The sequence below is a fragment of the Chrysoperla carnea genome, chromosome 3, assembly GCF_905475395.1.
Source record: "Chrysoperla carnea chromosome 3, inChrCarn1.1, whole genome shotgun sequence".
Classification (NCBI taxonomy): domain Eukaryota; kingdom Metazoa; phylum Arthropoda; class Insecta; order Neuroptera; family Chrysopidae; genus Chrysoperla; species Chrysoperla carnea.
Genome location: NC_058339.1, coordinates 36057992 through 36071860, shown reverse-complemented (window position 1 = coordinate 36071860; position 13869 = coordinate 36057992). Strand labels below are relative to the sequence as shown.

Sequence of the window (13869 nt, the reverse complement as noted above, 5' to 3'; positions counted from 1 at the left end):
AACGATGACGTTCAAATTTTCAAAGACACGCTAAATGTCAAACTCATTAGACTTTGTAAAGAACAAAAAGGTCAGTCATGGCTAACGATTTAGGTTTAGGACAGATATTTGTGGTACGACAGATACAAATATTAATTTTAAATTATGTAAAAAATTTGGGGATTTTTTATAAATATTTTTTAAGTAGTGAAATAAATCCCGTCATCTACTACGTCAGTTTTCACATGACCCTTTAACCTTACATATCGAATATGAATTTATTACATAAAATACATAATTAATATTTTTATCTGTTTCATTGTAAGTTTGTTCTTTTAAACACAATTCGAATGAATTTAAAAAAAATTAGAGGGAATATTTTGTAAAAAAAAAAAAAAAACATCGAGCACTGATTAATTTAAATCATTTTCTTTAAAAAAATGTATTCAATTTGGTGCTTTTTGTAAAATATAGAAATTAGGGAAGAAAATTTACTTAATTTGATTACAGAGTCTTAATTTTATTTTTCGTTAATTTGGTAATAATTAAGCCTTGTGTCTGCTGATTACGCAAACTCAAAATGTTTAAATCATGGGCTTTGAGTTCTTTTCAAGTCTTTGTTTGGTTGAAAGTTTCGTTATCTAATCACTGGGAGGGGCTCGGTACAAGCTAAAAGTTATTTTTCTTGCGCTATTTTTGTGTATCATATTTAATACTTATTTAATTATTTACCTGTGAGATACCGTACTTTAGCGTGATTCCTATTTAATGAAGAGGAAGGAGTAGCGTCTATACATTGAAAATTATTGATATATCAACCAGTTGTCATTTACAGATCAAATTAATAACAAATTTAAATAAAATCATTGTTTGCTGACATACGTCTATCTGCAAACGAGATACTAGAGGGTCTCAGCGTTTAAGAAAATTATTTTCAATATACGGTTAAATTTACTACAAGATTTTCTACAAATACAAAAGAGTTGCTAACAGATATTTTACGTCTAAAACTGCAGTGACGTAACAAGACTTAGTTAATACTAAGTATAAAACTGTAAATTTTTATCATTGCTAAATTGCTTCTTAATTTTATGTAAAAACAGATTTATTATTTAATTAATGGTGCTCTAGCTGCCATATCAAATTATTGTGACTGTTTTAATAAATAAATGAAAAAACTATTACATTCTAAAAAAAAAGTATTTTTAATTTTTTTTTTTTATCCCACGTTGTATCACAAAAAATATGAACTGTATTACACAACAGTTCAAAAAGTTTGTTTATTCAGTTAAGAATAATTCCAAAAAGTGTATTTGATTAGGTGTTTACATAAGTTTTTTATCTGGATTACTAAGAAAGCCGTTCCCGATAGAACTAGATAACACGAAACGATTTAAAAAAATATTTTATTAATGTCAATTTCAACGTATGTACTTTTCTAGGGCACGTTTTGTCACAAATTATTCAATTAATTATTTATTATGACAATGTAAATATGGAGTCGTCTCTCAATTGATGTAATTACCATTTTATTTAGCAGAGTTGGATTTAGCAGAGTAACTTTATTTGGTGGTGTTAAAAATAATGTACCAATTCCATTTGCACTTTTCATTTTCATTTACCTTGTACCTACAGTTCAATTTTAATAAAAAATTGTAACGTCTACTATCTTAATAATTTCCAAATTTATAATACCAGGGATTTTAAAATCATCGAGGTCTATTTTCCAGGTAATCAATTCTTAGACTTTACGATGAGCAATAATTAATGATCGGAAAGTAAGAAAAATAGAGCCTGATTGTGACGCAACTTCTATCTTAATAGCTTTAAAGCGGCGTTCATACACGACCATTATTTATTTTCAATATTCGTTTATTAACAATAAACGTTATTTGATGCTTAAGGCCTAATGTGAATCAGTCGCCATATTAGATATGGAGACAGACTTTAATTTTCGACCCTAAAATATTTATAATTAAATTGATTTTGCATTTGTTGATTAATATATTTTAATAATGTTAATTTACTTTGACAATGATATATCTTATCATAACTTACTAACTTTCCAAGGTGACAATAATCTCTTATAACTAGAATAAGTGAATAGTTTGTTATTCATCAAACCAAACACCTGTGTAAATCTTTGAACATTATTGTTGCGATGGTAAACGTTGTGCAAAGTAAATTAACATTAATAAATAATATTAACTGAATAACTGCAAAATAAATTAATTTAAAAAAAAATTTGCTTTTTTTGAGGAATTTTTTCGAGAAAAACTAAGTAAATTCGAGTTCATTTAAGATTTTGCATGCCTTTCATCATATTTGGAAAATAATTTTAAGAGCACCTAATAATCTCACCCAAAAAATTCTAAAATATTAGAAGGCAGAAACCATAAACTGAGTTAGGACAATGCTTAGACATTCAATCTTAAATTACAACTATTAAAATATCCAATATTAAAACTAAGGAAATTCGAAAAGGCAAAAAATTTTATTACAGGGGTATAAAGTAAGGGAGGATTTCACTCTTTGAAATCTGTACTTTTTGTATAATAAAATGCTTGTTTCTTCTGCATACACTTTTTAGTTTTTACACTCGGAGTAAGTAGAAAAGAAGAGTTCTATCAAATGTATTATAAGACAATCCTTTTCTGCTTACACCAGGTGTAAATAGTGTATACAAAAAGAACATTCGAAAAATAAGTATTCTGATTCAACTTTCTGTGACTAAAGTTGTGCCGTCAGTTACATAGAAATATTATATTTCGACGCATGTGTCCGTCTTATTTTCTATACGTTTTTCTATGCAATAAGCATAACGTCTTTTGACATACAAAGATCGTACTTTTATTTAGGTTATGTAATTTATTGTTCTTTCATGATTCATGAATTTTATCTTGCTTTTGCTTATCAAAACAAAACAATGATTTTTGAAATGTTTGCATTGTTATTATTATTTTAAAATTAGTGTTAAACTACAAGTTGAATAAAATCAAAGCATAGAAAAAATTGCAAACGATTTACAAAAAAAAAAAGTAGGCAATCAATCCTGAAACGTTCGTTCTACTTTCAAATTTTACTTTATAAATTTAATATGGACAAAATAGATTTGTCAATGGATAAATTGGTAATTGATGCTTCACAAGAAGGTAGTAAAATTCATTTTAATCGAAGACTAAAAATGTCGCTCAATTTACTCTATTTTAAAAATCTAATGATTATATAAGAGATATAATATTTTAAAAGGTGATTGACACGATTTAACACAAATATTGAATCATTTTTAAGTAAATATATTAAAGTGGTTACTGGTTCTTGAGTTAAAAATTATTATACCATGCATATATGTAATATGCATGGTATACTAAGTTTAGTCCCAAGTTTGAACACTTAAAAATATTAATGCTATGAACAAAATTTTGGTATAGGTGTTTATAAAATCACCTAATTAGTCCATTTTCAGTTGTCTGTCCGTCTGTCTGCCAACACGATAACTCAGAAACGAAAAAAGATATCAAGCTGAAATTTTTACAGCGTACTCAGGACGTAAAAAGTGAGGTCAAGTTCGTAAATGAGCAACTAACAAACCGTTAAAGATAGAACAAAAGTTTAAATGTAAAAAATCTTCCTTATCAAAAAATAAACAACTTTTGTTTGAAACATTTTTTCCTAAACATCACTGTGTATCCGTGAGGGCGCAAATTAGGCGTAAATTTTATAGTATGTTTTAGATGTATGTGTGACATGTATGTATGTGTAATGTGACAGAGTAATCAACACTGTCTATGCATGGTATTAAAACAATTAACTCAGTCAATTGTTTGTTTTCACTTGTTTAAGATTAAGTTTGTCGTTTGTTTGTATAAACACTCAATGAAAACAATAATTAATTGAAGTTAATACTATTCAGCTGTCGAAAAAGTGAAGAAACAAAAGAATAAATCTCTTGAACAAAAGAATAATTTAAACAAACAATATTTTCTGTTGATTAAATTTCTGCAAAACACAGTTTGATAACTTACCGTCCTTGATTAAAAAAAAAAAGTTATAATATTCTAGGAAATTTTTTGAAGCCAACACTTTTAATATATAAAGGGATAGTTTCTGTACTCTTTAAACATAATTTAAAAGTACATTAGTACTCATATGTGCTGACAACTCTATCTTTGATTTAATAATTGCCTTTAGTATCTAGAATAATAATAATTCGTTAATTTATTGTTTACAAAAATGTGGGTGAATCGTTGTACATATTTAATTTGTATTTTAGGTGGTATGTTGCAACCAATTTTGGCAAATGAATCAAAGTAAGTGTTTATATATAGTATTTAAACCAAAACATTTTATTTTTATTCGAAAAATAATTTATTCATTTATTTAAATTGTTCATTTTATTATCGGACATTATTATTTACCATGAAAAGCAAGTAAGAATATTATTACGTAATATCGTACCACTTTAATTAATGATATGTATTTTATTTTTAATCGTGGGTAATTGAAAATTGAAATGTATAAATGTTTGTGTAAAACTAAAAACTTAAATTTTTGGGCTTTAAAACAAAAGCTCATGGCTGGAAATAAGTGGCAAAAATGCAGTAACAGTAATAAAAAAATGTAAAAGGTCCAACTTAACCTAATATTATTTTTGAAATTGACTGTCAAATTGACAGCTAATTAGCATTTTGGCAACTAGTTTGTAGGTTACATTAACAACACAAAAAAAGGGGGTAATTGAGATTTGAGATATACGAGTGTACTTCAATTTTTCGTACTTCAAGTTTAGTTTTTTCGTATCCCAAATAGCTTTGCTATATCCCAAAATTGCTAAGCTATTGGATGACTATTTTCTACACACCTCAAGGAGATACAGTAATGATAAATACACACAAAGCGGCGGACGATAAGCGATTTTTTTGTTGAAATAATTATTAATGAAATTAGCGGTGTCGCTGCTAATCGTTAGTCGCTCGTCTCCTGTCGCTTTGTGTATCAATTTACCATAACTTTAAATCCTCTTGACCAGCATGTACCCGGAAGAGGAATATAACAACTCTTTCAAATCGCAATGTGACTCTTATAATTATTGAAGCAAGATGACAAATGGTCTTTATTTTTAACGAAAAATTTCTTATTATATCATTTCGATCCTAGCCTAGTGTGTTACTATTGAGTCCTGTACAAAAATACTTTCTTGGATGAAAGTCTGGCCATACAAAATTAAATACAATTTTTCAGTTACAGTTACACGCCAGAAGATCGATCAACAAAACATGCAACATTATTTGATTTTACAACTGTTGACAATTTAAATGATTGGTATGAAGTATCCGATTCAGTACGAGAAGTTGGTAAATCGAAAGGTGTTATGGTTTTACAAAAAACTCGAGTATTTCAACGTGCCATATTTTTCTCTTTATTAAACCCACAACCAAATGGAGCTTGTTTTGCTGGTGTCAAAACTGAAACAATGTTTGATTTGAGCAAATTCGAATCCCTTACATTGAATGTTCGTGGACAAGGGTCTGCCTCCATCTACAAAGTTGTTATTAAACATAAAAGTCAAAATAGTACCACGCCTGATTATGAACAAACGTTTGAAGCACCTATGGATGAAGAATTTGTAACAGTTCGTTTAGATTTAGATAAATTTAAACCTTATTTTCGGGGAAAATTCGTGAATGATACAGAACCATTGGACAAAAGTCATATTACAAGTATAGGATTGCAAGTAGCGGGAGGTGTTTATCTACCGAATAAGCAAAGTGGAGTCTCATCATTGGAAATCGATTGGATGAGAGCAGATATTTAATCTAATATTTATTTTAAAATTATTTAGAAATAATATTGTAAATTTTTTAGATATATTTTTGTCAAAATTGAATTATACTAATAAAATTCTTAATTTAATATGACTTGATTTTTAATTTTCTCTTGTAGGAAACGAAGCATTTGACTCGGGAAAAACTCGAAAAACAAACAAAAATTTTCTAGAAAATACTTTTGAAATCTTTGAAAACAAAATAAATGCCGGCTGAAAGACCGCCATAATTGCGTTGGTTTTTTAAACTCTTCCAATTTATAAAAAATAATGCAAGCACTGATTTTGAATGCTTTCTATACAGAGTATTTCAACAACTAAGTCAGTCAATTGTTTGTTTCTCTTTGTTTTTTGTTTTCTGTTTTTTTTTTGCTTTTATATAAGCTCATTCATGTAACAGCAGAGAAATATTTTCGAATAACTTTAAAAAAAAAAATTTATAAGCTATCAAAAATTTGTTTGTATTTCTTTCTAGCAAAACAATTATTTAGCATAGTTTTTTTACGGCAAACATAGTATATGATGTCAAATACTATGTCCGATCTCTTTGTCTAATTAGTAGTTTAAATTTTATCAAGATTTTAATTTCACTTTTGTCATTTTGTTATGAAATGCGAAAAAAAATTCCATGCATATATTTGTGCTTGTGTTGTTTTGTGCATTGAACACATGGTCACACTGGTTGCTTCTTTGGAAACAGCCCAAATTGGATTTTAAACGTCATAAAATAAGTTGTCAAATATATGAAGCATGTGTTTGTTTATTAAATATAACCTAGAAAATTAACTCAAAATGAGTATAGTTAATTTTAGTAAAAGCTTTATTCCCTGCATTAAAAATACAAAATTTCTCAGTACTTTACCTAGTCCCCATGTTTTTGATGTAGTGGTTATTGGTGGTGGACATGCTGGTACAGAAGCTTGCTCGGCTGCTGCTCGAATGGGGGCTGATACCCTTTTAATTACACACAAAAAGGAAACTATTGGTTAGTTTGCAAATAACTTAGCTTATCCCAAAGCTTATGTATGCATGTTTTCAAATTTTCGAAGATGAATTTCTTTATAAAAATTAATTTACTTTAGGTGAAATGTCTTGTAACCCTTCATTTGGTGGTATTGGAAAAGGGCATTTAATGAAAGAAGTTGATGCTTTAGATGGGGTATGTGGACGAATTTGTGACAAATCTGGCGTTCAATACAAGGTTAGTTTTCTTAATATTCAGTAAGTAGAATTACATTTTGTTAGCCCATAAGTACAGTATTGTTTTTATCTTATTGACTGAAACTGAAAGTTTACGCGCAAAACGTACTAATCTCCGCTCTACAAAACAAAATACTTCATAACTTAAGAATTAAAATATCTTTTAGGTATTGAATCGAAGAAAAGGTCCAGCTGTGTGGGGATTAAGAGCACAAATCGATAGGAAATTATATAAGCATCATTTACAGAAAGATTTATTTGAAAATACCCCAAATTTAAAAATTATTGAAGCGCCTGTTGAAGATTTGTATGTTGAGGGACTCTCAGATTCATGTTCAAAATGCTGTGGAGTTATTTTAAGTATACAATTTTTTTTATTGGAATACATTTCTAGATATAATTTAAGGTATTTTTTAGTTAATGGAACGAAAATATTAAGTAAAACTGTAGTGATTACAACGGGTACATTCTTGAAAGGACAAATTAATATTGGATTAGATGTTCGACCAGCGGGTAGAATTGGCGATGCACCGTCTATTGGATTGGCTAATACGTTGTCTAGTATTGGTTTTCGAATGGGACGATTAAAAACTGGTACACCACCTCGTTTAAAATCGGATAAAATTAATTTTAATGTATGCGAAAAACACTTAGGAGACGAATATCCAATACCATTTTCGTTTTTAAATAAAGAAGTTTGGATAAAGGTAACTTTCTATTTTATATTGTTTTTTGAACTTTATAGGAATTGACATGATGATAGATCAGATTTTTATTCATCGTTTTTTTATAAAAATTAAAGTAAGCAACGTGATATAACTTCATTGTAACTTGATGATGCTCATTAAGGGGTTGGGGGAATGGTAAATCCATGAACCACGGATCTTTTACGTTTCGAGACTCAAAATTTGATCATTTTATGCCTTTTAAAAGCTTTGTTTAAATAAATAAAGCGTAGTTTTCAGCTTCTCTAGAATATGCTGTGAAATTGGGATTTAAAAAAAAAATTTATTATTATATTTTAACATAATTGGAAAGATCATATATACGTTTTATAACAAAACTGTTTTTATTTTTTATTTAATCATGATAATTTGAAAGTTACAGACAGTTTTAAAAGAACTTTTCAAGATCGTATAACGTCATAATGTTAATTAATAATTGAATACAGTGTATACTATTCAATTAACATTATTACGTTACAACGATGGCTTACGAATTTTTTTTTGACGAGCGTTAAAATAATCATGAAACAAGTGAAAACAAACAGTTGACTGAGTTAATTGTTGAAATACCATATATAGACAGTGTTGATTACTCTGTCATATTACACATACATACATGTCACACATATGTAACTGATATTCCCATACCAAATTTCTGTCAACTTAAATCAAAATAGCGATGAATGCAGTCTGAAAGTTACTAATTAAATCAACAACTTGGCTATCTATTTACCTACATGATTGATAATTTTTTAGCCAGAAGATCAACTTCCATGTTTCATGACACGAACAAACAGTCAAGTTGAAAATATAGTTTTATCAAATTTACACTTGAATCGTCACGTTATGGAAGAGATCAATGGTCCTAGATACTGCCCGTCAATTGAATCAAAAGTTCTCCGTTTTCGTGGTAGAGAACATCCCATATGGCTTGAACCTGAAGGATTGGATAGTGACGTAATTTACCCTAATGGAATTTCATGTACATTGCCCGAAGAATTACAAGTACAACTAGTGAGATCCATTAATGGCTTAGAAAATGTTGAAATACTTCGACCAGGTAAGTTGTTATTGACAAAAATTTCAAAATACAGATTTTTTAGTCTTTAATTTACATGATTTTCCAAGTTTTTAACGTGCCTTTTTACCATGCTGTAATTATAAGTAAATTGAATGAAGAAGTCATGTACTATTAATGACTGTATAATCCAAAGATATCTTAAATTTTCGAAAATAAATGTCTGTCTTGTGTTTTTTTGAATGAATAGTTTTTGTATATTACAGGTTATGGCGTTGAGTATGATTATGTGGATCCTCGCGAATTACGACCAACGCTAGAAACTAAAAGAGTATCAGGTTTATTTTTAGCAGGGCAAATTAATGGTACAACAGGCTATGAAGAAGCTGCAGCGCAAGGAATTGTAGCCGGTGCTAATGCAGGAGCAAAAGCATTAAATAAATCACCATTAATTATAAATCGGACTCAAGGCTATATTGGAGTTTTAATTGATGATTTAACAACACAAGGTACAAATGAACCGTATCGAATGTTTACAAGTCGTGCAGAATTTCGTCTTAGCTTACGACCTGATAATGCTGATTTAAGATTAACTGAAAATGGATTTAATGTGGGTTGTGTTAGTAAAAAACGTATGGATTTAATGGAAGAAGTTAAAGTAAAATTAGAAAATGGTAAAGATTTGTTAAAAGGTATTCAAATGTCGACGAATCATTGGAGGGACTTATTAAATTTGTCACAATCAAAAAATACTCTTCAAAAAACGTAAGTCAGAGGTAAACTAGAAAGAAAACGTTAGAGATTAAATAAATAAAAAAGCAACTTTTGTAAATGAAAATTATGTACGTATAGAAAAATTCGGAATTTCGAGAGACCAGGAATTATGTGAGTTATTGTGAAAAACTAAGAAGTATCCAAAAATTTTGGAGTCTAAAATAGATTTTAATAACCTGACAGAATGATTTTTATCCAAATCACAATCAACCTTTTTTTACTTTATCGAAATCTCATTTTATAGGTACGCTTAAAAAGCCCATTTTTTGTTGTCTCTGTTTTTGGAATAAATGTGTTAAAGAAGACAAAGCCTAACAAGGACAAAAATCCAGTTCATTTGACGACTAGATGACTATTAATGTTGATACTACTTAAAATTCTGAAATTTATAGCTTCAAATTGAATTTCCAGCGATACCATAGAAAATACTCGACCAAACGTCCAATGAATTCGATTTTTCAAAAATCACTCTCAATTCCAAGTTTTACCGAATTCCAAAACATAAAGTTATTTGCGATTTTTTATATTCTTTAAGAAAAATACGAAAATTGGGTATATTTTATGATTTAATTTAAGTTTCTGAGATATCAGTCAAAATCTCATACAAGAGACATCCCTTGGATCGATTTTAGGTAATTCATTAGAAAAAGTTTTATTTGAGTAAAAGTCCAACGAACTAGATTTTCTCCACTTTTTGATCCTATTTGGATAAACTTCAATATTAAAAACCTAATAATACATAATCCAATCGGAGTATGAAGGCTCTTATTAGTAGTTTAAGTTGTAGCGGTTTTTCATTTGAACTAAAGAAGGTTTCAAACCTTGATCGGGTAAACATTATAATTAATAAATAACATAATGTAAAGAAATGTTTACATCTCACCAAATTACCTTATTTTAGTGCTTTTGAAATGGTATCAATTCCTGCTGACAACGTAACAATTGAAAAATTATACAAGGCATTAAAGCTACCAGAATTACAACAATTTGCCGAAGATAAATCACTTGCAACCAGACTTGAAATTGAAGCTTCATATGAGCATGCATCAACCATACAAGCTAAAGAAGTTGAAGAAATTCGGCGTGATGAACAGCTGATTATTCCTGAGAATTTGGATTATGCCGATCATTCGTTTAATTTATCGATTGAAGAAAAAGAGAAATTATTACAAATTCAACCTCAAACGGTAAGAAATGATCTTTTAAATCTTTGCTTTTTATTTTTATTTTATGGATCTTGAAATCTCGCTTAAAATAATTTTTCTTTAAAAGGTCATAAACCACGCTGTATTTATTGTATTTATTATTTGTCAATTTTGTTATTTAAAATTTTTTTGTTTGCAGATAGCAGCTGCGAGTCGAATTCCAGGTGTAACTCCTTCAACGGTATTACGTTTATTAAAATATGTCAAACAAAAAAATGCGTTGAATGCTGTAAACTGTTAAATGAAAGTTTTATTTTCAAATAAAATATTTATTTGTTATTAATGTTTCTTTTCTGCTGTTTATATCCACAAATAGCTAAAATTACCCGAAGATACCATACCTAAACAAGGAAGAATTTCTACTGGTAAGTGGATGCGATAAGATGAATGAAAGAGATTGTCAGTGAGTCCCCCCGTGTCCTTGTCATAATCATATGTACATATATACTATATGTATTACTAAGTATATGTATTAGACAAGGATACGGGGGAACTTACTGGCAGTCTTCTCTCTCGCTTCGATAATCGCATCCACTTACAGGCTAGCGTTAGCTATCTTCATATCTCCATGGTTTAGTAGTATTTATAAGAAAGTAGTATATATTGTAAATAGGAGTGTTCCAAAATTAACGCAAGAAGTTCGAATCAGACGTTAATCTTGATACACTCTTTATTATTATTATATAGAAGTGATAGAATTTTACTAATTTTGTATAAAAACTTTAATAAGAAAAGAAGAATCTCTGTTAATTTATTTTATGAAAATATGATTTACATACAATACAATATGATTTTTCATGAAAATATAAAACTTTTTTTTGTTATAAATAAATAAAAATCGTTATGTATTTTAAATTTTGTTTTATTTTTTTAATTTTCTATCCTATTTTTTCTTTCAGAACAAAATTATCAATTAGTTAATTTTTTAGTAAAGGTAAGTTTTAACTTAATTATATAGTTTTACTTAAGCCGGTTGGCTGTTTGGGTACAGCACTTGCCTATGAAGTCAAGGTACGCTAGTTCGTATCCTGGTTTGGTTAACATTTTACTTTTAAATTAAATGAATTTTTCCTGAAAAAGGTAAGTATTAAGTTAATTATATAGTTTTACATAAGCCGGGTGGCTGTGTGGGTACAGCACTTGCTTATGAAATCAAGGTACGCTAGTTCGTATCCTGTTTTTGTTTAACATTTTACTTTTAAATTAAATGAATTATTCCTGATGTTAAAAATTTTCCACTCTTTTTATAGTTTAAATAATCTATAGGACCCGCCCTCTTGCTATAAATAACGTCAGTTATACATATGTCATAAATCATTATTCTCTCAGGGGGTGGGAATTTAAATAATCATAAATATATATCTCACTTTTTAAAATCATGTTCTCCTGTTACAAAATATTAAAAAATATGCACGAAAATGGCAGCTCCGCGATCTTAGCACCTCATGTGCGGAATTTCGATTGACCAATTATACCATCTGAAAGGTCAGAAATTGGTCATAAAAGGTCAGTTGGTCTCATTAATTGGTCAGCATCTGAAAATTTTTTATTAAAGATTAAAGTTTTTCAAGGTCAATTAATAAGTTTAGCACCTCATTCGCAGAAAAAATAAAAAACTCCACCTATGCGCGATCGGGAAGCATTCGCTGATAATTGGTCAGCTAATATAAATAATTGGTCAGTTTAATTTTATATTAAAAAAAATTAAAAAAGTTGTCTCTGTCGTAACGCGCATGCTTTGAGCCGGATGGTTTTATCAGGGCAGTGAGTACTTACGCACAGCTCTTCACTATAAACCAGACAGAGTAGGGGAAATATTTTTTTTATAATTTTTTTTTTTTGATATGTACTACTATCAAATATACATGTATATTTGATAGTAGTACATATCAAAAAAAAAAAAAAAATGGATAAAATTTTTACTTTTAAAAAAATGAATTTTTCCTTTTATTTAAATTTTTCACTCTTTTTATACCATGTATATATGAAATATACATAGTATATTAAGTTTAGTCCCAAGTTTGTAACGCTTAAAAATAATGATGTTAGTATAAAAATTTTGTCATAGGTGTTCATAAAATCACCTAATTAGTCCATTTCCGGTTGTCCGTCCGTCCATCCGTCCGTCTGTGGACACGATAACTCAAAAACGAAAAAAGATATCGAGCTGAAATTTTTACAGCGTACTCAGGACGTAAAAAGTGAGGTCAAGTTCGTAAATGAGCATCATAGGTGAATTGGGTCTTGGGTCCGTAGGACCCATCTTGTAAACCGTTAGAGATAGAACAAAAGTTTAAATGTAAAATTTTTTTTCATAAACATCACTGTTTACTCGTGAGGGCGCCAATTAGGCGGAAATTTTTTAATAGGTACTATACTTGATTATCAGTTATGTATGTGTCACATGTTTGTATGTGTAATGTGATAAATAAATCAACACTGACTATGCATGGTATTTCAACAATTAACTCAGTCAATTGTTTGTTTTCACTTGTATTATATATATATTTGTACATATGTCACCTATAAAAAATTTGAATGAATAATAATAATGGTTATTTTATATAATAAAAAATCAATTTTCGGGATAACGTTTTCAAATTAATATAAATAAATAAATATCGTTATATATTTTAAATTTTGTTTTATTTTATTCTATCCCATTTTTCCTTTCAGAACAAAATTATTAATTAACTAATTAATTTTTTTTTAGTAAAGGTACAAACAAATTCTTATAAAATATAGGTGAGATAAAGAAGTTGGATTGTAAATACGTAATATTCTTTTTGGATTTTCATTTTATTTTTGTGTGGTATTTGGTTTGTAAAAAAAAAGTTGATGCAAAAAAATTTTTTTAAGATGAAATTAATTATATGGAATTATGTGCAAGTAATTCGTAAATAGTTTTTATGTATTTTGATTTCATTTAAATAAAGTTGAAAACTCAAACCCTGTTTTTATTTTATTTTTCCCCATCTCTCTGTAGCTATACAATATTATTTCAGTTAAAAATAGGTGAGTATTTCGAACTTCACGATAGGTAAGTATTTCAAACTTCGTTTGCCATTTTTTTTTGTAATAATACTACTCAAAATTTTCCGAAAATGAGTTTCACTTTTTGTTATAATTTAAGAAAGTCGAAAA

The 13869-nt window shown here is 28.5% G+C and overlaps 2 protein-coding genes across 6 annotated transcripts; both read left to right on the top strand.

Annotated features, from left to right (window-relative positions):
* Nucleotides 1–2950: 2950 nt before the first annotated feature.
* On the top strand, nucleotides 2951–5821 carry LOC123295167. Of its 5 annotated transcripts, none has more exons than XM_044876407.1 (3): nucleotides 2951–3131; nucleotides 4253–4289; nucleotides 5227–5821. In XM_044876407.1, the coding sequence occupies exons 1-3, from the start codon at nucleotides 3077–3079 to the stop codon at nucleotides 5792–5794; spliced, it is 660 nt and encodes a 219-aa protein (XP_044732342.1). In that variant the 5' UTR covers nucleotides 2951–3076; the 3' UTR covers nucleotides 5795–5821. The 5 variants fall into 5 exon arrangements, with proteins under 5 accessions (XP_044732342.1, XP_044732341.1, XP_044732343.1 ...); XM_044876406.1 differs by having other exon boundaries at nucleotides 2955–3131; nucleotides 5221–5821; XM_044876408.1 differs by lacking the exons at nucleotides 2951–3131; nucleotides 4253–4289 and adding an exon at nucleotides 4360–4409.
* A 683-nt stretch (nucleotides 5822–6504) lies between these two features.
* Nucleotides 6505–11004, top strand: LOC123294865 (protein MTO1 homolog, mitochondrial). Its single transcript, XM_044876043.1, has 8 exons — nucleotides 6505–6788; nucleotides 6886–7004; nucleotides 7171–7363; nucleotides 7421–7710; nucleotides 8485–8788; nucleotides 9013–9511; nucleotides 10422–10707; nucleotides 10865–11004. Exons 1-8 carry the CDS (start codon nucleotides 6596–6598, stop codon nucleotides 10964–10966), a joined length of 1986 nt encoding a protein of 661 aa, XP_044731978.1. The 5' UTR covers nucleotides 6505–6595; the 3' UTR covers nucleotides 10967–11004.
* The last annotated feature ends 2865 nt before the right edge of the window (nucleotides 11005–13869 follow it).

Excerpts from the sequence above, each read along its gene's own strand:
- LOC123295167 (XM_044876406.1), top strand. The coding sequence starts at position 3,077 with ATGGACAAAATAGATTTGTCAATGGATAAATTGGTAATTGATGCTTCA. Across the intron at positions 3,132-4,252 it reads AATTGATGCTTCACAAGAAG|GTGGTATGTTGCAACCAATT; the intron begins GTAGTAAAATTC and ends TTTGTATTTTAG. Across the intron at positions 4,290-5,220 it reads ATTTTGGCAAATGAATCAAA|TTACAGTTACACGCCAGAAG; the intron begins GTAAGTGTTTAT and ends ACAATTTTTCAG.
- LOC123294865 (XM_044876043.1), top strand. The coding sequence starts at position 6,596 with ATGAGTATAGTTAATTTTAGTAAAAGCTTTATTCCCTGCATTAAAAAT. Across the intron at positions 9,512-10,421 it reads AAAAATACTCTTCAAAAAAC|TGCTTTTGAAATGGTATCAA; the intron begins GTAAGTCAGAGG and ends ACCTTATTTTAG. Across the intron at positions 10,708-10,864 it reads TACAAATTCAACCTCAAACG|ATAGCAGCTGCGAGTCGAAT; the intron begins GTAAGAAATGAT and ends TTTTGTTTGCAG.